Source organism: Lutjanus erythropterus, chromosome 12 (genome assembly GCF_056507025.1).
Source record: "Lutjanus erythropterus isolate fLutEry1 chromosome 12, fLutEry1.hap2, whole genome shotgun sequence".
NCBI classification, from domain to species: Eukaryota; Metazoa; Chordata; class Actinopteri; order Lutjaniformes; family Lutjanidae; genus Lutjanus; species Lutjanus erythropterus.
Window position 1 is genome coordinate 6,233,839 of NC_139328.1, and position 22,046 is coordinate 6,255,884.

The following is a 22,046-nucleotide window of genomic DNA, read 5'->3' on the forward strand; positions in this document are numbered from 1 at the left end:
GGCTCACTGCAATAGTTTGAATTTTGACCTCAGTACACATTTTTGAATGCAAGCAGTCAGTATAACATATTTCAACTTACTATCTTGTAAATTCCTCAGATTTATTTTGGGAGCTTTCGGGGAGTCCTGCACTTCAAACAGCTCATTTCACATGTTCACACTTACTTTGTTGCAGATGTTTTGTTTTGTAGCCTTATTAAAGGTTATGAAATGAGCCCACATGCTGTGACACAGCACTGCCTGATGTTCAACTATACAACACCTTAGACACGGCAATGTTTTTCTTCAGAAGTCTTTTGATAATTAAGGTTAGATGCAGTGATGGAAGAAGTTCTCAGACATTTTATTTAAGTAAAAGTAGCAATAACACAGAGTAAAAATACACTAAATGTTAAAATCCTGCATTTAAAAGTAAAAAAGTATCAGCATCAAAAGATATTTGAAGTACCAACACTAAAAATACTCTTTAAATTTTGTATATTATGCTAACGGATTAAAATTATTGAGGCATTAACGTTTTCACCGCCTCAATGCTGCAGTTGGTAAAGGTGGAGCTCATTTTAATGACTTTATATACTGATGAGGAACTTGAGATTTCTCCCCAGGGATCAGTGAAGCCTTATTTCAGCCTATGTATAAAAATATTTGTTGATTATATTTTGTATTGCTAATCTGAAGTAACTAGTAGCTAAGGTTATCACTAGTAAAATGTACAATATCTGCCTGTGGTGGAGCAGAAGTATAGAGCAGCCAAAATGAAAATACTCAAGTAAAGTTTATGCTTTTAGTCAACTTTGTATTTGAATGAATGTACCTCCACCACTGGTTAGAACTGATTTTGAGCTCTGAAAAATACACTGAATCATACACTATTTTTTCTTTGTGCTAAAACAGGTGCTGTGGTGTAAAGTGTCTTTGAATATACTGTACATTCCTTATATTCTGCAGTAAAACACACAGCAGGGCTTTTTGGCCCAGAACTACAAACACTGAACATCTTCAATAATGTGATATAAATCTCTAAGCTTCTGTAAACGAGTGAAACACCCCGTCAGCTTTCAGTCAACACGAATTAAGGCAGCTTTCCAACATCTACAATGACAGCTTATTAATTATGTAAGTCTCTCTCTCTCACACACACACACACACACACACACACACACACACACACACACACACAAAAGAAGAAGGAGAGGTGTGTAGAGTCTAAAACAAGTCTTTATTGGTCAATATACAGAAAGCAGTGGGATGACCACTAAAGAGAGAGAAATCCCGACCATTTTGTTTACAAAAAGAAAAAGAAACGGATATATAAAATAACTGTCTCGAACATTTTTACAGGGTTTGTTTTTTTATATGTAAAAGAATCTTTTTTTCTCTTTAATCTTTCAGAAGCACAATATGACAAAGGGGGGACGAGGGAAACAAGGCAGTTGTCTCACAATGATGACATCACAATCACAGGTGCTTAAAGGCCAACAGAGGGAGGAGGGGGAGGAGGGGGTGTGAACAGGAGACGTATCAGCTAAGGAGCTCAGAGGGAGTAATAGTCGCTGATACTGTCTGGACGTGAACAGGTGAGAGGTGAGTTCTCTGAGTAGAAATGGGAACGTCAAAGAGATCCATCACTGCAGACGATACAGTTTGTCTCTGCACGGTTAATTAATCGGTAATAACAATGATACAAGATGGATTTAATACCAATGAAGTTGAAGTCTTTTCTCCGGTGTTTAGCTCTGCAGGATGTCACCTGACTTTAAAGGGGCACTCCACCAATTTTACACACCGAGTTAAGTTTACTCGTCAAAAGGAGCACTGGTTTGAGAGTGAGAACGGCTGTTGTTGGGATTATCTTTGCTTGGATACGGGGCAAATGTTTAACTGAAAGCCAAACTAGAGGTGTGGAGTTCAAAATTCCTGGTCAAGGAGTTAGTTTTAATGTTAGGACCAGTTTCAACTTTGTACTCAAATTAGTCTGTTGTAAGATTGGACAGTTTCAAACGAATAAACACCATTTCACCCTAAAAAGCAGGTGTGTAAAGATACATCAATCTAGATTGATGTGTCAAAGATCCGTTATCATTGCTGCAAAGTGAAAACTCTCATCATCTTAAAGCTATGCCCTTATTTTGAAATTCCTGTGGCACATCTGTGTCACCGACCCCAACCAAGTGCACCTCCGTCCAAAATATTACAGCGCTATCACCAGACAAACGATGGCAAGCAACCAAGAAAGAGACGATGAGGATATTTACTCCCCTCTCAGGAATAAATCAGTGTGGCAATATTTATTAGCTCAGTCTTTATGGACTTGGCTTAGAAGACAGAGGGTGGCTGGTTCAAGTTCAGCATGGATCAGTCAGTACGGAGCGAGGACTGGCAGCTGGAGCTGTGCCAGCTCACCTCCTGGACACTGCCAACGTGCACCTGAGCAAAGATCCAGATCTCTAACCGCCTGCAGCACCTGGCTGTATGCTCTCTCGCTCTGACATCTCTCCATTAATGCATGTCTAGGTCCTGTTTGTGCATGTGTGTCAATAACGAGAGCGAAAACATGCAGTTTCTCCAAGAAGGATTAATAAAGTATGCCTTCTTCTTCTTCTTCAACAGACAAAGCACATGCCGTATGTAAACAATGCAGTTACAAGATAAAATACTCACAAAACACAACGAACTTAGCAGGGCACCTAAAAAAAAGACATGCCGTCGACCCTTGTGCTAGAATTGAAGTGTCAGATGCCACCTGAGGGCAGCAAACCACAATTCTGAACAAGCGCTGAGTATCACAGCTCTTTATATTTACACATATATTATTATCTTATTGTACTTAAACTGAAAAGTGTCACTTTCTAGTGAACAACAGAAGATCTGTATTTTTCTTTTTATTAAATAGAATTGACAAGAATTTCATTTTCATTAAATTGTGTGGAAAAATTCAGTAACACAGTCGTCAACTCATACTTCAGTTGCTTTTTCTGAGTTATAAACGTAACTGATTGTGTTATATGAGCAATGATACCGTTTCATATAAACCTCAGACGTGTGAATTGATCATGACAGACTTTGTGATATCAGCAGATATTGCATCATTGTCCAAAGGATCGATATATTGTATTGTGATTGAACCTTGTGATTTGCACTGTTCCTTTAAAGTTAGCCAGCCTATCCCCTCAAGCTAACTCAGAGCTAAGAGCCATGTTTCCATGGTAACAATCAGTGGCACCTGCTAATTAGTGACAAAAAAAATAGAACATGGCTCATAATTATTGGTTTGCTAATGATGTTGTGGAGCGAGTAATGAGAAGAGAGGGAGCCTTTAAAGAGAGCTAAGTTATTTGTTGGAAACAGAGAGCAGAGAGGACATGCTGAGCGGTTTGACACAGGCGCCTGGACAGCAGCGTTTTTTTTTTATTTTAAAAGTCTTAAATGTCACAGAACTCTCAGCAAATTAGTTTTAATATAGTCAAGAAGCAGACAGCTTTATGCAAAGGACTGACTTAGATTAGGTGTTTCTCAGACAGGTCTAAGAAAAGATGCTACTGAGTTGCATTATGGGAAGTGTAGGACCCAGTGTGTGAAGCCAGGACATTGCAGCCTTGTTGCAGTTTTGACCCCTTTCTCTCATAAGTTGTGCACAAATAAATTGCTGGAGTGTCCCCGTGTCTGTGTACTGGTCTTTTTATACTGGGCCCATAATTGCATAGAGGGCTCCCATTACTATGGAATCAAAAACAAAACGTGATAGACGTGATATCAGTAGCATACAGTAACATCTCTGTATCGTTTCACCTGCTGAAAAAAATAAAGTGATCCAACCCCAAACGGCAAAGGCTACAACAGGCCACTGTATCGTTTTAAAACAAGCTTGAGACGTGTAAGATATTAAACAGTTCATGACTCTGTTTGTATATAAATGATGAAAAATGTGGAATGTTTATGATAAGAGCTTACATGAAAGAGGATCTTGTTTCTCTTTAGTGTCCAGGCCACAGAACCACAGCACTGTGATGTGTTTAGAGAAACTCAGCACTGATCACACACAGACTTCAAGGACAGATGAGAACAGAGGATACACACTGAGTGACGGTACAGCTATGTTATACCTACTATATACTGTAGGCAAAAGGAACTATATTAATGGGTTTATGGATACATTAAGTAATGGATATGTGTATGGATACATCTCTCAGCTAAATCTGTTAATAACCCATCATATTGCAGACAATCTGTTTAAAAAATAAACACCACAAAAGTAATCTGAGGACAGCCCACATTATCTTTCTGTTCATGTAAGAAAATTGGAGAATTTGTGTCACAATATTTAAGATCAGACTTGAGTTTGGATTCGGTTTTATCAGTAAAACTCCCGGTAATTGTGCACATATAATGAGAAGACTGTGCTTGTTTGATATTCATCATATATTTTGCTTCTTCATCGGCTGTGATGTGAATAATAATGTAAATACAATGTTTTCCAGCACTGTGGGACTGCAGCTGACGCTGTAGGTCTGACTTTGTCCAGCAGAGGGAGATGTTTCATTAAAAATGACAACGTGGGAAGATTCAAAGTGTTTTTTTTTTTTCCCAGCAACAGATTGTAAATAATTCTATCAGAGATTTTGTTTCTGTGTGTGTGCATGTAGTGAGCATGAAGGATGGTGTGTGTGTGTGTGTGTGTGTGTGTGTGTGTGTGTGTGTGTTTGGTGCAGATAAAGATGAGCATGTAAAGAGTGTTTGTATGTATGCATGTATTCTGTATGTTAATGCGTGTGCATGTCAGTATGTTATGGAGGAACTGTCCCACTCTAGTTTTCCCTTCTGCTTCCTCTCTTTCACCTCTTCTCTCTCGTCTTCTTCTTCCTCCTCCTCGTCTTCATCGCTGTTGTCTGACTCAGCACTTGTCATCCCTCCCACCTGTTCTTCATCCTCTTCTTCCTCCTCCTCGCGCCCTTCTTCTTTTACCTCTTCATCAAGCGCCTGTGCTCCTTGGATGTTCTAGAAAACAAGACGTGATTTTGTAAAGGTCAACACGGAACCAGTTAACAGGGGAAACAAATGCAGCTGAGCTATTTTCTGAGATAAATCATCTTGTATCCTACACTCAGCCCTTCTGGTCTTTAGATGGAAAGTCTCGAGGCGCACTAAAGGAATAAAAAAATGAAAATGTCGACCAACCTCCATGGGGTTGACAGTGATGGTGAGTGCAGAGTTGTCCCAGTCCTCCTCGGGGTCTTTGCTGCTGTCCTCATCTTCTCTGGACCCCTCCTGATGTGTGGCGTGGATCCTGTACACGCCGATCACCACAATCACCACCAGGGCGGCGATACAAACCACAATGACCACTGTGGCTGCTGGGGGTGCTGTTCCTGGAGGACATTAAATGATATCTCATTATATCATAACATATAATATTTAACGATATCATAATATATTTTATATTCTTTTAGAACTAATGTCTTAGTGTCTTTATCTGCCTTATTCACTGTTGGCTGTGAACTGCCAGTCTTTTTATCTCCCTGTTTTCATTTGGCTTTTTGCCTCTACTTTTGCTCAAAATGTACCATGTGTTCAAACAATGGTTACAGTAATTATGCAAACGTATTCACGGATTTCCAACTGAGTCCACACATACACGCCTGTAGATATTCGACTGTTGTTGTCAAACTTTTGGTTTGAACATGAAGCACAGCTATCACTGCATCATATTATCTGTCTGAGGCAGTTGTCATTTTCACACCCGAGTAGTGGATGTACCTGTGCACATGGGTGCGTTGGTCTTAAAATGAGGTGTGGCCAGGTCCATTGTTGACACATTGCTACCTTGAGGCAATAGAAAGTGCCACTGACCAACTACATTTTTTACTATGTTCTTGGGCCTTTTTATGGCTTTATTGACAGGAAAGCTGAAGATATGATGGGAGAGAGAGAGGTGGAGAGAGAGTCGGGGGATGACATGCAGCAATGGGTTGTGGGCAAGAGTCAAACCCAAGGCTGCTGCACAGGACTCATAGCCTCAGTGCATCAGGTAAATACCCTACCAACTCAGCTACCTGCCCCCCTTACTAACAACACTGTCTCTCATTGTCTGGAAAACAGCTGTATCATGGCTAAATTCCACGAGGCACAACTGCATTGCGTCACAGCCGCGCCATGGCAGCCTGAGCTGATTGATTCTGCCAGTAGCGCCTTGGCATGTCCCAGAAGTGGCTCTCTGGTACACTTCAAATACACACCGAGTCTTTTTTTCAGAGAGAAAAGAAATCAAAACCATGGCGCACACATGCCACGCCTACTGGAATCAATCGTGTCAAATTCTGTATTTTTGTTTTTAGTTTTGCTGCATAAATATTAACAATACTTGGAGCAGTGACATTACTGTATAGAAACTAAATTAATGCAAACATTTAAAATGACTGAAAGCAGCCTCTCTAACCATTAAATCATCTTTTAAATTATGTTGAGCAGCACAAACTTTCTTTATGTGTTTGTATTGGTGTATGAAGGCTTTCTTTAACAATTTAACAATAGTAAGTTGCAGCATTTCCATGTATGCAGTAATGTCACAGCAGTCATGCTGCTGTGTGTTATGTATGAATGTACACACAGCGTCTCTCTCACTCTACTCATAATGTTAATTTTTATGACCCGACCTGCCCAACCCATGGAGTATCTGCAGTGCATGCATCGCTACAAGTGGGTCACTTCAGCATCCTTGTTTACTTTTCCTCCTTACTGAATATGCCATTTAAACAGCAGTGTGCCAGGCGCAGGCATACCTGGTTCTTAAAGGGAATGGAGATGATATTGTGATTGGTTTAATACAGCTCCTCTTACTTTGCACCCAGATGATGTGCTCTTTAAATACCAAAGTGAAGTTGGATACGCCCTGAATGCACTTTAGTCCATCCACTCTGCTGTAGATCGTCTATATAGGACCCTAAATTTGACTGCTGAGATCTGTGGATGCAGCAACTCACTCAGACAAAGCTTTACAGCAGAGTAATCTCCAGTTGAACTGTCTTGTCTAAACTGCGTCTATGAAACATAAATCAAAGGTGACAAATTTAAATGTCCATTATTTTTTATCCATTTCAGTGAGTCCAACTACTAACCAGTGAGAGCAGAACAGGAGGCTGCTGGAGGGAAATCTAATAGAGGTTAACATGGATGTTCTTGTTTTTATTTCTGAAAAATGCTCTGGTTAACAGAAACACTGTCCTGTTAGAAAGGTCAGTGTCATTTGTCTATTTTGTTCTGGGAAAAAAAGATGTTTTGCAGTACATGACCAGTTAGTTAAAACATCATTCTGACCGATCTTTACAGCACCAAATATTCACCATATATATAATATATATATGTACAGAATTACATTTGTGTCTTACCTGACATGTGTGAGTTGAGGGTGTGTATCATGAGTGGGTGATGGACGGGTCTCATGTACTGAGGCTGGGCAGCCATGTGATTGACATGTTCCACAGGCGCCGAGTGGTGAAGAACACTGACCTACAGAGGCGGGACAAACACCGTTATCCTCAGGAGAAAGAAGGTGGACGTTGTTGACGTTGTGCAACCACAAAAATAAACTAATATAAGAAAATAAAAAGACAATGTGGTATGATGGATGAAGGAAGAAAAGACGCATGAGAAAGATTAAAAGATAAGATTGAGAAAAGGCAGGAACAAGATAAACAGTGCAAGACATGATAAGAAGAAGAAAGTGAAAAAAAGTTGTAATATGGAGAACGAAAGTCATCAAACTGGCCTCTAAATTGAACTCGTTGCTGGTGTAGCGTCCGTTGAGTTCGGAGCAGGTGAGTCTGAACCGTCTCTCAGTCAGGGTGGCAGGTCGCCAGTTCCTGTAGCGCACCTGTCTCAGTGCCTGCTCATAGTGGGCCATGGAGTCTACGCCTTGTAACACACAGGAAACACATGTTACACCACATGTCTAAAATATGTCATGTAGCGCTGTGTGTCAGTGTGTATCTGTAATAAGTTCTGACAGGAGTCTATTTCAGCAACCTTTACTGCTGTCTTACTGTATGGAGAGTGAATCTTATTGATAGTTAGGATTATTTTAGGTGGATCACTATATTTAGAATATGTTCACTTCTTTACTTTGTCATCGGACAGCCTTTTCTGCCAGGAAACCGCTGTTATATAAACCAAATATCGCTCTCTCCAAACCAACCAAACTCCATTGGCGAAATCAGAAATTCTATCTCGCAGAACACAGGAGTTGCAGGCCTGCTGCTGCCTTGATCTGTTAGTTTATTTGTGCTATTCTGTGATTTTGGTCCATCCTAAATATTCTTTTAAAATACAGAAAACACAACAAACTAAAAGATAGAGGCAGCAGTAGAACAACATCTCCAGTGTTCTAGGAGGTAAAATGACTGATTTTGCCTATGAAGTTTGGTTGGTTTGGAAAATGCGATATTTGGCTGATACAACATCAGTTTCCCGTAAGAAAAGGCTGTCTGACAGCAAAGTAAAGTGGTGAAAATATTCTAGACAAAGCATACCCTTAAACTGATATTCTTAAGTGGCTAAAATATGTTTTGTTGCTGATGCAGTCCATAGCAGTTCATTGCTTGGCATGTCAACCACCATCTACTGTAGCTAATACACTAACTATTGATAAGTACTTCATACAAACCCTCTTAAAAATAATCCAAACTATTCCCGTGAGGTGTTGCATTTTAAGATGTTCTCCGACACATCACCTCTCCCATCAGTGTGTTTAGCCCCGCCTACCATATATTGATATTCCAGAGGTGGAGTTGGTGGCATCCAGGTGTTTTCCCAACAAAGCACTGTGGTGAATGGCCAGACTCTCTCTGTCAGGATTCAGCTCCTCCCCGATTACCAGCACATCACAGTAGTCCAGGTTATGCATCACCTCCATCACACCTGGTCTGCGAGCTGAATACATGGACATCAAATGACAAAAAAATGGATAACGTGAGACTTTAACTGGATTTTAACAGTTTTAATTGAACTATTAGTACACGACTGATATTACAGGAGAACACAGGCAGCCTCTCCACTCACATCCACCGAAGCTGTCTCCCTTCATCACCGTGCTGGTGATGTGAAGCTCTTTGAAGGGTGCCACACCCAGCGGGCCCCGCAGGTCAACGGCAGGCCTGACGAGTCGATTAGATCCTGTAATGGTGATTCTCGGTTCACTGGGCGGCAGGACCATCACTACCGCCTTGATGTCTGGGATGGAGAGACACGTGTCCTCGCCGAAACACCTGAAACACACACACGCACGCACGCACGCACACACACACACACACACACACACGCACGCACACAGACACAGAAGAAGAAAGCGAGAGGAGGGAGACGTTACAGGACGGGACAGCAGCTTCACCCACCGCTGATTTGTCTTGATTTCACTGCACTGGTGTCGTGTTGGCTTTTCTGTGTAGTTGTCACAAATAATGATCATAAAATGCAAAAATACTTTTCTCGTTAGTGAGAAATACAAATATTTAATACTTTGGATGAAGAAATACTGCTGTGACAACATAGGCAGGTAGAAAACCAGTATTAAATTCCCCAAATAAATAAGAAATATGTAGAAATATGTATATTACAAAATACTGTATCACAGTGTACATAAACAATAATACTGAAAAACTGACATATAAATGAGCATCTTAGGAGGCAAGGATATTACACATAATAGTATTGAAATGTGCAGCATAAATGCAGGATTTAAGTATTTCCTGATGAAATTCAGTATTTGCAATAAAAAAAGGAACAATCAAAGTTAATTTTAGAAACTGAACTGCTTCCTCAGGACTGTGTGGGTGTGGTGGTTTGGTTAGATTTGATTGACAGTGGCCTGGCAAATATTGGTAAACAACCAACCACCGTCATCAGATTTTTAGATTTTGATTTAAATGTTGGTCAATCCTGGCTGTTGGCCACATCAAACCAGTAAGAAGAGCAAGTACAAAAACATGAATAGTTGGCGTCGAGTTAGTCTTAGAAGTCAGGGTGCAAGCTTAGTATGCTACTGTCAGTAATCAATACACACATTATTAAGTCATCAATCAAACAGATAATTAACAGCAGTCAACATCAGACAACTTTATCATTGTGAAAAATATACGACTCCAATGTGTCGTGCAAACTTTAAGTAAAAACATAATGCAGTGATTTACAAATGCATCAACGATCCAAAGATTTAGAAAAATGGAGAAATCTCTGCACTTCAGGAACAAGGCTGAAAACCAACATTGAATGCCTGTGACCTTTGACCTGTCAGGCAGCACTGCATTAAAAACCTACATAATTATACAAAGGATAGTATGTGGGGTCTGGAACACTTAAGAAAGCTGTGTATGTAAAATTAGACTGGGCCCGAGGTCATCTTAGATGGACTGACTGCAAAGTACAAAAGTGTGCTGCACATTTCAGATTGTTTTCAGAAATCATGGACGTCGTGACCAACGGGCTAAAGAGGAAAAAGACCATCCAGACTGTTACCAGCGCTAACTTCAAACGCCGGCATCTGTGATGCTATGAGGGTGTGTTAGTGCCCACGGCATCATGGCTGACTGTCACATCTGTGAAAGCCCTGTTAATGCTCAAAGTTACATACAGGTTTTACAGCAACACATGCTGCAATCCAGATGACTTTTTTTTTTTCCAGGGACGTCCCTGCTTATCTCAATGACAGGACACATTCTGCATGTGTGACCACAGTAGCAGTAACGGGGGGGTACTAGACTGGCCCACCTGCAGTCCAGACCTGTGTCCCACTGAGAATGTCTGCTGCATTATGAAGTGCAAATCATGACAACAGGGATTCCAGACTCGTGAGCTATTGAAGTCGTATTTCAAGCAAGACTGAGAAAGAATTTCACTTCCAAAACTTCGACAATTAGTGCCCTCAGTTCCCAAATGATTATGTGTTGCACAACGTCCCAGTGTTTTTGGAACTGGAGATGTAGAAGCAGTGCCCTGACTACTAGAAAATTCTCCTTTAACTCTAAAAGTCTGCCCCACAAGTGACTGTCTTGTTTTCATTGATGGACAAAAGGTGTTCCCTGCACTCGATGATGTGAAAGCTACTTCACGGACCCTGAAATGACTTGGTATTCACTTTGGCATGCTCATTTATTCTTACAAATATATTTCAGTTACAGTACGTATACTAGATTTTGAAAGATTTCTTTTTTTCAAAAAAAGAAAAAAGTAATTGCTCATAGTCTCTCTTATGTCCTTGCAATCAGTTTTTATTGTCCTGAGCTGTTTCAGTATTCTGTTCTCTGCTGTCTGAAAAGGGTGTCCAGCAGTAATAAAATACAGGCAGCAAAAAAAAAGTTGCAGTTGAGTTTAAAAAAAAAAATGCTGCAAGAAAGTGAAGCTTCAGTTTACTAAAAGTTTGAGGGGAGGGTAATTAGCCCTGACCTCTGCTTTCACCCAAACTGAAATGAATCTCCAAAATGAAAAATAATCTATTGAAAAAGTATAATACACAAAGATGGATGTTAAGTTATCCCCGGCTTGTTTGAAATTCTAAATCCACTGACCCTGTGAACACTGAAGAGGCAATTATCAGTGAACTACTCCTGCTGCTGGGAACACAGACAAAACACACAGCTTTAAATCAACACAACAACCTAAATAAAATATAAAATTCATATTATCTTCTTTCCCTCGGTCACAGACTGCTGCTGAGTATAAACACAGGCAGCGAATTCAACATATCTGCTGAGTGTTAAGACAGATCTATCTGTCTTTATCAGGAGGAGAGCTGTGAAGTGTTGTTCACAGTTAGACAGCCTCTATTGCTGTTCTTTGAGCTCCCTTCATTTTATCGACCGGCGCACGTCTAAGCTGATTTGACCTGCCTGCGTTTGCTGCTCAACAAATGAACAGGCGCCGGATGAGTGTTGGAGACACATGAAGAAACATGAAGTGTAAACTGCAGGAGACACATGAACAAGCGCTCCTGTGCACACATGATGCAGCACACGAGCAAACACACACACAAACTCACACAAGTCAGGTGAGGATGAAGAAATGCTTAAAGAGTGAGGAGACGCAAGCAAAGGCAGACACACACAAACACGCTCCATCACACACAGATGCAATCAAGCATGTCTCATTCAGCGTGATTCAGTTTAATGCTTTGAGAATGACTGAGTCAGATATGAGACCTAGAAAGAAAATCTACTACTTAGTTATAAAACCATCAATTTACAGTTAGTTTGTACCACTCAACATTAAGGAGCATATTTACAGTATAATTGAGTATATAAGTCTGTAGTTACATCTGTTTAATGATTTACAGTTTACAGTATTCACACAAAAGTCTGGGATCACCCACATTTTCATATTTCTGGTGTAAATGGAGATTTTGTCAGGATGTCAGTCAAAACAATTAATATCAATCCTTTGAATGCCCATAGGAAATATCAAGGAAATGTGATCGTTTTCAAGATAAGCTGTTATGGAAAAAGTCTTTGTAATTTGATTTTGTAACAAGGAGGCTAGAAGTTGTCAAGATATTTTTTGCTGAAGACAAATGTTGGACAAACAGACTGGCTGACATCACCGTCCTTGGGATCTGCAGCTACTGGGCAAAGTGGACAAAGTCAATTCAAATCAAATTACATCAGAGAGAGAGAGAGAGACACAGAAGGACACTCAGAGGAAAAACGGACAGAAAAATGAAAGAAAGAAAGCATGAAAAGGAAAATAAACCAAAGGCAAGGGAAAAGAGACGCTAGCAAGATGGTGTTTCTATTCACCAGAAGGCTTAATGTCCTTAATGGCCAGCTGGTCTGTTTAGTGATTTAATAGTTTTTGCACTAATGATCCTTCCTTTGCCATCTCACTGGGAGTTCTGTGGCTTAAAGACAAAGACAGACAAGACACAGCTGACAGAGACTCCCCTTCATGCTTTAACCACCACTCCTCTGGCTGTTTGTAGCTTCTGTGACCATCGACTGAATTTAAGTCCGCCGACTTGTTTTATGTATTATGTATGCATCATTTCACATTAGTGTTCAAGGGATGGTTAAAGACCTCAGACTTTACACTCCAACAGTGTGGCTCCCTCAGACTGAATACCTGCAAAATGTGCCTCTGTAATGATCACTTCCAAGACGTGTGTCCTCAGGTGAGGTGGTGAACAGCTCAGAGAAACGTTTGAGATTCAGCAGAGCTGCTCAGTGACGGCGACTGAACTGTGAGGCTCCAACAGTGAATGTGAAAATGTGAAACTAAGTAAGATGTTAACGGTTCTGTATGTAACTTCAGAAAACCCTCAAACCAGGCACAAGTTAGCATCATCCTGACAGCGATAGTGGTGTTGATTACATATATTTTGCGAGACGAGAGATGTGTGGTTTCACATGAAGCTAAACTAAACTACAACGAACCTACCACAAACTGAGACTTGACTGTAAAATTATCTTTTAAATTGACAAACATCATATGTGTAATTTGTGGCACAATTCAAACAGGAATAAAAATGATTGTTACATATAACAATATTTGTTTCATTTGCCCCAAGCAATGTGTCATGAGGCTCACTGGCAAAGGAGGGACTTCACCTCTCTTTAGGGGAGAATAATTTTCCCAGAAAATTCGATCTGAGAACTTTACATAAAGATCAGTCCACAAGCTGTTAGGCAACTGAGAAAATCAGGGAAAGTCTCAGTTTTTAAGTTACATTACAATCGTTTCACACATTAGCAAAATAATACACGTAAACTGATTCTGATTCTTAGATGTTGCATCTTTAAAACAGTCAAACTGTGCAGTGGAAATATAAGTTCATGTGCACTTACTGTACTGTGGTGGTGATGTGTAGCCGCCGGAGGCCGGGTGTTGGGAACTGGCGAGAATTAATGTAGGAGACCTTGGTCATGGCCGTGTTGATGCTGTCCACGTCCTCTCCCTCCACCACCAGCACAGACTGGGCGGGGTTAAAATGGAACTGGACACACAAACAAACACTTTGCTCACAGCATTTTAGCAAATGATACTTTTATATGAACAATATCACCTTGAACAGTGTCTTACTTACTCTATGTTCCTGCTAAGGTGGTTCTCAGTTGTTACACTACCAATAAAAGGCTGAAAGTGTGGAGTGTGTTTGTGTGTGTTGTGCACTGGAAACACTGCCTCCTTTTTCTCCACGCACCTTGATGTCCTTAGCGAGGCTTTCCAGGGAATTAATATCAAGGCCTTCTTTGCAGGCCTGCAAACAGGAGATAACCTTCTGGGTTTCGATGCGGCCCGGACGGATTGTCAGACCTGACAGGCTGCCGTGGAAATACTGGGTGAACCTCGGGGTCGCGACCTCGCCACCTGGTGAGGAGAGAGCCACAGGCAGGAAGAGTGGAGAAGTGAGATATGAGAGGGTTAAGGGCAGAAGTGGAAAGCAGGAGAGGAGAAACTGGTCAGAACTGGACAGTTGTCACAATGGCAGCCAGTTCCTGGTCTCACATTTTGCTTGTCTGCTTTTTTCCCCCCTGCCATGTCCTAACACTTCTGTCATTTCAAATTCTGCCACCAGCCCTGTGTTCCCACCATCCCCCATCACCTGACCTGCCCTGCCTACCTGCACTTTCCCTCCAGCTCAGTACCATACACACCAGTCTGCCTCCATTCATTCCCCGCCAGATCGTCTATTGTGCCTCTGCCTTAGGGGTCCAGCAATTTTCTTTGCCTGTTAAGACCCCCTGCCTGCTTTTTACTCTCTAAATTGATCTCGTATTGGTTACCGTTGCCTCATCTGCCCAGCCTGCTTGCTGTTGGCTTTCGCCTGTTTTTGACCTTGAATAATCTTGAACTTTTTTATTTCACCGGCCTGGGAACAGAGTTGTGCTTTTGGGTTCAAACCTGTTTTTACTGAGCCTTTTCAGGGTAAAAGAGACAACAACATGTATTATGTATGTTTCCAAGGGAAAAGCACACACAGTTTGCTGAAAATAACATCTGTGAATCTGCTTCAGAAAAAGGCTTACAAGACCCAGTGGATACCAAGCTATGAAGAATTTAGAGGTTATTTTCCCCCAAGTTCACAATGGAGATAAGAAAAGGAGCGCGCAAAGCAATTCTGACACTCGTTCAGACAGGAAATAAATGTCACTGAATCACACTGACACTAACATTCTTGTTTTCAGAGTTTTCTATTGTCTGACGGAGTTTTCATTAAGATATTTTAGGATGGGAATGGTAAACTACTTCGTTAAGATGACAAAAGCATTTTTGATTTAGATGACAATAAAAAACCAAATACCTGTAACTTCTGACCATACTTGCATATCTTGAGACCTCAAAAACAGGAAGGAATTCAAAAACAAAGCAGGGGGTCTGGTGCTCCTCCCAAGAGAAATCTGAGTTTCATAGACTTTCAAAGAATGAAAATGCAAAATAAGAATTTTACGTCTTTTAAGTTTATTAAAGTCATATTTTTTGATTAATGAGGGGAATAAGCTCCCTAAAAAATATTTTATTTATTACTATATTGGACTTACTGAACATGAAATAATGGCCTTTTATAGCTTTTATACTTACTATGTTAATACTATATACTATACTACATAATATACTAAACTAAATTTTTTTGTTCTGGTAACTTACTGCCATGAGAGGAGTGAATGAAAATTTCGAGCTGCATGCACTGTGAATAATTGAGTTGGCTTCAGTCAAGAATTTTAATTTAATTCTAATCAAATAATACATGAAACTCCGGCACAGTGCAGCGTTAGGACTGCTGCCTCACAGCAAGAAGGTCCTGAGTTTGAATCCCCCAGCCGGCTGTGGGGTTGGGGAGTTTGCAGCTGCAGTTTGCATGTTCTCCTCGTGTCTGTGAGGGTTCTCTCTGGGTGCTCCGGCTTCCTCCCACAGTCCAGAGACAAGCAACAAAATGGAGTCTCACGAGAAAATTGAGAGGGTTGGCAAGTATGCTTCCAACCAAAACAAAAATTGTTACTCTGCAAGAAATACTTAAAATCACATCTCTGTATTTTGCTAGTTGGATAAAGACAAGAAGCTACCTAACAATAGGTGTCATTACACAAACATATAGGTGAACAGTTCTGACAGGGTACACTTGCAACAGCTGGCGAAACTGCAGATATTTTGACGCTCCTGTCATGTCGACGCATTGAGTTCGACAGAAGTAATGTGTGCTTGACCTGAAGTGCTCTGCAACTACCACAGTGAGAGGAGAGAGTGGGAAATACATCCTTCCATGCAAAATAAATGGAACCTCTAGCGCAAGCCAACACAATGGCACAGTGTGTGTGTGAGCGAGGTATCGCCGCGCTGCAGTCTGTGAGGTCAGCTCCATCACTAATTCAGTCAAGCCCTGACTTCTTGTGTAGTAGAAAATGTGTACTTTTTTCATACGCGGCAGCTGGTTTTCCTGTAGAGGCGGTCGGCTCTGCTCTGTGCTGTAATGTTCCCACTTCTGATGAAGTGTGTCATTTCCACCAAATCATAAAGGTTGAGTCCACTTAACACAAATTACCTCCAGGTCAGTTATGGCTTATACGTTGTGACACGGTCTAGCTACAGTTGACATTCAGGTCAACTCTCCTTAATGCAAATAACACTGGAATTGAATGTATCTGAGCTTATATTTATACTCTGTGGTGTATCAGTCGATGGGAAATATGTCACAGAGATGTAAGACGAGCTCCTGGAAAGCAGTCTCTTTCTTGAAATTACACATTTACATGGTTTTTAGGCCGATTCAAGATGCATTTTTGAAATTTAACTTCTTCAACCTGCAAACTTTACACTGATGCCATGCAGTTTTAAGCAGTTTTTGCATGACGTATACTGTAAATGTTATTTAGCCTATCAAATATCTGCATACTGGGGTGCCTTAAAAGTATTAGTTTTGCATAAACTGGATATGATTGGAAAGCTGAGACTCTTGTGGATTCAATGACCCCAACTGTATTCATGTGTGATGACAGTAGTCCAAATAGTGGCCATTTCATTGTGGTGAGACGATTAAATATAGTGACCTCTAGGATAATCAGAGAAACTCACAACCACAAAATAAGGATCTGGGGCATTGCCATCCAATTGCCAAAAAAAATACAATACTTGCAGAAATCTCCAAATGCCAAAAGATTTTGATGCCAAATCATAGCTTGGATTACTCTATGGTGTTCCTCTAAATCTTGGCATCTTAAATATGATATTTTGGAGGGATTTTTGACCATTTTTATCAATCTTGAGTGGATAAAACAACCCAAAAACTGCTGCAACAACTTGTGAGACGTGATAGAGCATAGGAATGACCATCATATTTCAATCATAATGTTCTAAACCCTTATAAACACTAGGTTTATTTACTCTTAGATGATGTATACTACTTCTCTTTGGCATATACCGTTGCCCTGCTGTCTCTGTTTAAAGACCTCTGTCCCCTGCCCGCCAAAAATGGGTCTATGGTAGGGATGAAGGGAGGGCAAAAGCAATAAATAGGCATGGTTTGTTTCATAACATGTTTATTCCAGGTCCTTGTGAAACATATTCCCATCAGCATTATTGGTGAGTGTTATTTGAACTTATTGTATTTTAACCTCCAGCAGTCGTACTGAATATAAGCTCTTCCAAATGCCTGAACGTTGACTAAATGATGCTGTTGTTGGAGGTTACTAACCCACTTACTGCAACACAGGCTGGATGTTCTCTTGTACTGAACTGTTCTGTACAGCGAGGCTCAGGGGAACGGTAGACAGTAACGTCAGATATTATTCTGAACAGCAGCTACCAGCCAGTGTGCATGGAGCTGGAGGCATCTACTCTCTCAGCTCTGTCAATGTGAATCACACAGGAGTGTATACATGAGGAGCAGAGAGAGACCATCCTGTCATCGAGACGCCAAACAACTGCCATCAGCCTGCTGGGCCACATGAGGCTTATACTGCACATTTAGTAACTGCTGTCAATACTGCAATATTAATATGTTAATTATTAAGTATCCTAGTATTGTTCTGATGCATATTATTGGGATTTCTGCTTCTAATCCGAGCACCAGTCCACTTTGTCTTATGTTTATCTCCTGGAGCTCTGAGCTGCAGACGGTGGACACTGAGGATGCCGATGTTCTCCAAAAAACATTGGGATCAGCAGCATATGATTTGCAATAACCATGTAAACAACAGTGAAACAAACACAAAAACAGCAGAAATTAGAATCGGCAAAAGTGTCTGAGGAAGGTTTCTCAGCTCTATCTAATGAAGGCACAGGCACGTTCAGCCACACTTAGAAAAAACAGTCAGCTTGTGAGAGTTAGGAAAATCATTGACTGCTCTGTATTTTTTCTGTGCACAGTATGTACGCGTCTTAGCCACAAGACCAAGAACAGCACGGCTGACAGTAATTCTGGGTCTTGTCATTCCTGTTTCGCTAATCGTGACTGTTCTCTGCTCCAAGAGCTCGAAAGGTCACACCTTGAAGTATTTTTGCTGTTTTTACTTTGTGGAAAATATTTCACATCTAGATCACAACCAGAGCGTATTACATTGCAAAAACATAGCATATTGTTGAAGTCTGGCTATAACTGACCTATAAAATGCATGTGCTTACATTCTAGTGTATTGTTTTAATATAGTACCACATTACATGGATATAAGATGATGCAGCAGCTCCGGAAATCATCTCGATCAACTCTATACCTTCATTATTCAGGAGGAAATGTCATCATGCCTTATTTAACAGAACACCAGTCAAACGTGACAAACCGCACTTTGTATCAAATTAGACTAAACTAGAAATAATATATCCTTTATTAGACGATATTATTATATCCTTATTGTACTTTCTTGCAGGGTAAGTTGGGAAACATTACAACAGAACTGTACTGTTAGATTATTATTAGACTTTATTAGAGAGTAATTAGGGACAACAGAACTGTATGTCAACTACAGTAAATCACATTAATCCTTCTTTTAAAAAACATGTGAACAGGATCTGCCATGTTCAGACAATTATAGAGGTAGAAGAATATTTTTAATCATGAGTGACTGCACAGAATTGTAGTATTGTAGGCAAATAACATGATTTGATGTCAAGTAGCAAAGATGTGATTTCATTTTTGTATGCAGCACAGTTCTGTTGTAATGTGTCCCTAATTACCCTCTAAGGAAATCTCATTAGGATTTAATAAAAAGGTCCTAATACTGTCTAATAATGAACATATTACTTCTAGTTTTTGTCTAATTTGACAGGTATACAAAACATGGCTTCTTACATCTCATTAACGAGCTGTAAAATAAAGTGGAATTGAAAATGCTTTTTGCAGATGAAACTGGAGAAGCAGGGATTGTGTCTTCCTGATATCTAATGTCAAACTACCAAACATAAAAACATGATTAGAAAGCTCTTTGGTTTTATTTAAAATAACAAAAGACACAATTTGACTTCTGTATTCATCAGACATTGTGTGCTCTTAAGTGCTGCAAAGAGCAAAAGCTAAGATTATCATCCTCCCATACTTGCTCATGCATTAGGAACATACATGGCAAACACTGTGTTTTTGTGATGAAAGTAGGAGTAAGTAGGGCAGAGTGAGGTCCATCACCTCCCTTTCTCTCCAAATATAGAAATATTCGTCATTATTCTGCCCTTTAGTCTCCTTCCTTATCTCTCTGACAAATGCGTCACTGAAAGCTTTTCATCAAGCCAATGTCTTGTGTGATTCAGTTACTAAGTGCGAACTGACTGCCTGTGTCTAGACGTGCATATGTGTTTTTATAGACTCATAAAGGAGAGAAATGATAGGATGGAGGAAGAGGACATGTCACATGTTGCGCAGCAGACCTTGCATACATATTGACATAATGCAGTGTTTACACCAGTGCTCTTTTGTAAGTAAACAATCAGTGCTAATTTACACTGAATGGCTCCTTATTTAATTAAAACATGTCCACTGCAATTATTATTTTCATTTGTGGCTCTCTTTGGTTTTCAGGCAACTGAGCCCAGTAGCTTTACCTTGCTGTTTTCTTAGTTAGCTCTCAGTTAGTTATCTGACTAAAGGCTCTCAGATATAATGTGAGGTCCAGAGTGATATATGCCCAAGTTTATTGGGTCAGTACATTTGTATATCATGACTCTGAAGGTTTGGGTTTTCTCAGAAAAAGGCTCCTGAAAGGCTGGAATCCAGAAAAATCTGTAATTTATTCGAGCTAACTGTGTGTTCTTCTTCTGGGAGAACACAGGATACGTCAGATATGAGAGAGAGGAAGAGATATAAGAGAGGAAGGAAGTCAGAGAACGTGATTAAATATAATCTGAATAAAACTTTAATACATTACCTCAGGTGATCTGATCACACCTGAGTCAGGACATACAGGCAGAAAACAAGACAAAATGCTTCAGCAGCACACGTTTGAAGCAGGGATGTTAATGATTAATCATAATTAAGAATTTAACTAATTAAAAATGTACTGATCAATATTTAGTCAACAGTCACGTTGGTAATTGCAGCTCAACTGACATTGTTTTATCTGACGGAGCCGTTTGTTGAATCAGGAAACTTAGACTTAGACTTAAAATGAGAAAAAAAAGTAGCACCAGTACTTGTAATTGAGTAACATTTTAGCAGTGTAATAGTATTTGTAGTTGAGTACAGATTTTTGGTACTCTCTTCTTACCAATCAAAAAATGTTCAAAAAACATTTACTGGTTACAACTTCTTAATGTGGCACATTTTATTCATGATCCTAAATGAAAAGTCTTTGTGTTTTAGAAGTCAAAGCAGCCAGCAGCTGGTAGGGAAAGCACCGTTACCTTGAATAAATTAAGGATTTCTCTGTGTTAACTATTGTTGGAAACATTTGAGATAACGTCAGATAAGTACACAACTCAACAAATACACGATATGTCTAGAATTCTTAGACATTTTACATATTATAGCTTTAATAATGTAAGTTACCCCTGTGCTTTCTTGCTTTTATGAATCAAAGAAAGAAAGGTCAAGTGGATTAAGGGCCAAGGACGAAACTGTAACTATAAAAATATAATTATAAAATCTACTTAACTCCACACCTTTACGGTTAAAGTTATAGTTATAGTCCTTGGTGTGGACTTTTAATTTGAAAACCAATACTGTTAATGCTCGTAGCAGTGCACCACCATACTAAATTTTAAAGGAGGACATGTTGCTATAGGACACTGTGCTCCTACTTTAGCTGCAAATTATTTAAAACTTACCGATGGTGTACGTTGACTAATGCTTTTCACTATCGACATAAAATTACCTCAGGCTCTTGATGCCTACACATGCCTCTTCGGTGGTTAAGTATTTGTATACGGTACTGTGAGGGCCGCTTTGAAATCGCACACCCACTTCCCTGTTGCACATGAAATGAGACGGCAAACACACATTTCCCAGCCAAACTCAAAAACAGCTTATTGCTACGGAAAACTGCTTAAAAGCCCTCAACACCAACTAAACCATTCTCTTGTTAACCTTGTATGGCGACAACACACGTCTTCTTTTCTGCTTTCAGGGCAGTGGAAGTACAGTCTGAATGCCTTTCATTCCACATGTCTCATCATTATGTTGTTGATTGTGGGGAAAAGGGGATGTAGAAATGAGAGGCTGAAAGGCAATCTTGCTCGCTAATGGCCTGCAAAGTTATCAGTTGCGGCTTAGTGAAGCTTAAAGCGGCTTCATTGGGATGTAATAGCTGGCAAAGTTGTCCTCCATTCACTCCAGCTAATCCTTCCTTCAGGGCTTTCTCTCACAATCAGAGATTCATGGAAAGAGGCAGAAAGAGAGGGCTGTATGAAGCAAGGAAGAAAATGATGACGACAAAAAGAAAATTGCAATCAGGCAACGGATGAAAAGAAATTTAAACGGCAACCAGAACGCCATCAGGATTGAAGCTTTGGATGATGCTGGCGAGTGTTATGATTTAGGCAAGCTGCAGAACGGATCACTACTGTCTCATCCTGCCCTCCTCTAAAGCACTTTTGTGTAATTATTCAAGTCATAAACATGGCAGCAGGGTAGCTCTTATTCATTCCAATGTGAT

The 22,046-nt window shown here is 40.1% G+C and overlaps 1 protein-coding gene across 1 annotated transcript in view; it reads right to left on the minus strand.

Annotated features, from left to right (window-relative positions):
* Positions 1-3,380: 3,380 nt before the first annotated feature.
* Positions 3,381-22,046, minus strand: part of LOC146317474 (calsyntenin-2-like) — a 220,146-nt gene continuing 201,480 nt past the window's right edge. The window contains exons 11-18 of the mRNA XM_084732512.1: positions 14,177-14,343; positions 13,821-13,969; positions 9,052-9,257; positions 8,755-8,922; positions 7,763-7,908; positions 7,383-7,503; positions 5,176-5,366; positions 3,381-4,995 (exon numbers count right to left, since the gene is read on the minus strand). Of these exons, the coding sequence (XP_084588638.1) occupies positions 4,777-4,995; positions 5,176-5,366; positions 7,383-7,503; positions 7,763-7,908; positions 8,755-8,922; positions 9,052-9,257; positions 13,821-13,969; positions 14,177-14,343 (1,367 nt within the window). The 3' untranslated portion in view covers positions 3,381-4,776. The remainder of the gene's footprint in view (positions 4,996-5,175; positions 5,367-7,382; positions 7,504-7,762; positions 7,909-8,754; positions 8,923-9,051; positions 9,258-13,820; positions 13,970-14,176; positions 14,344-22,046) is intronic.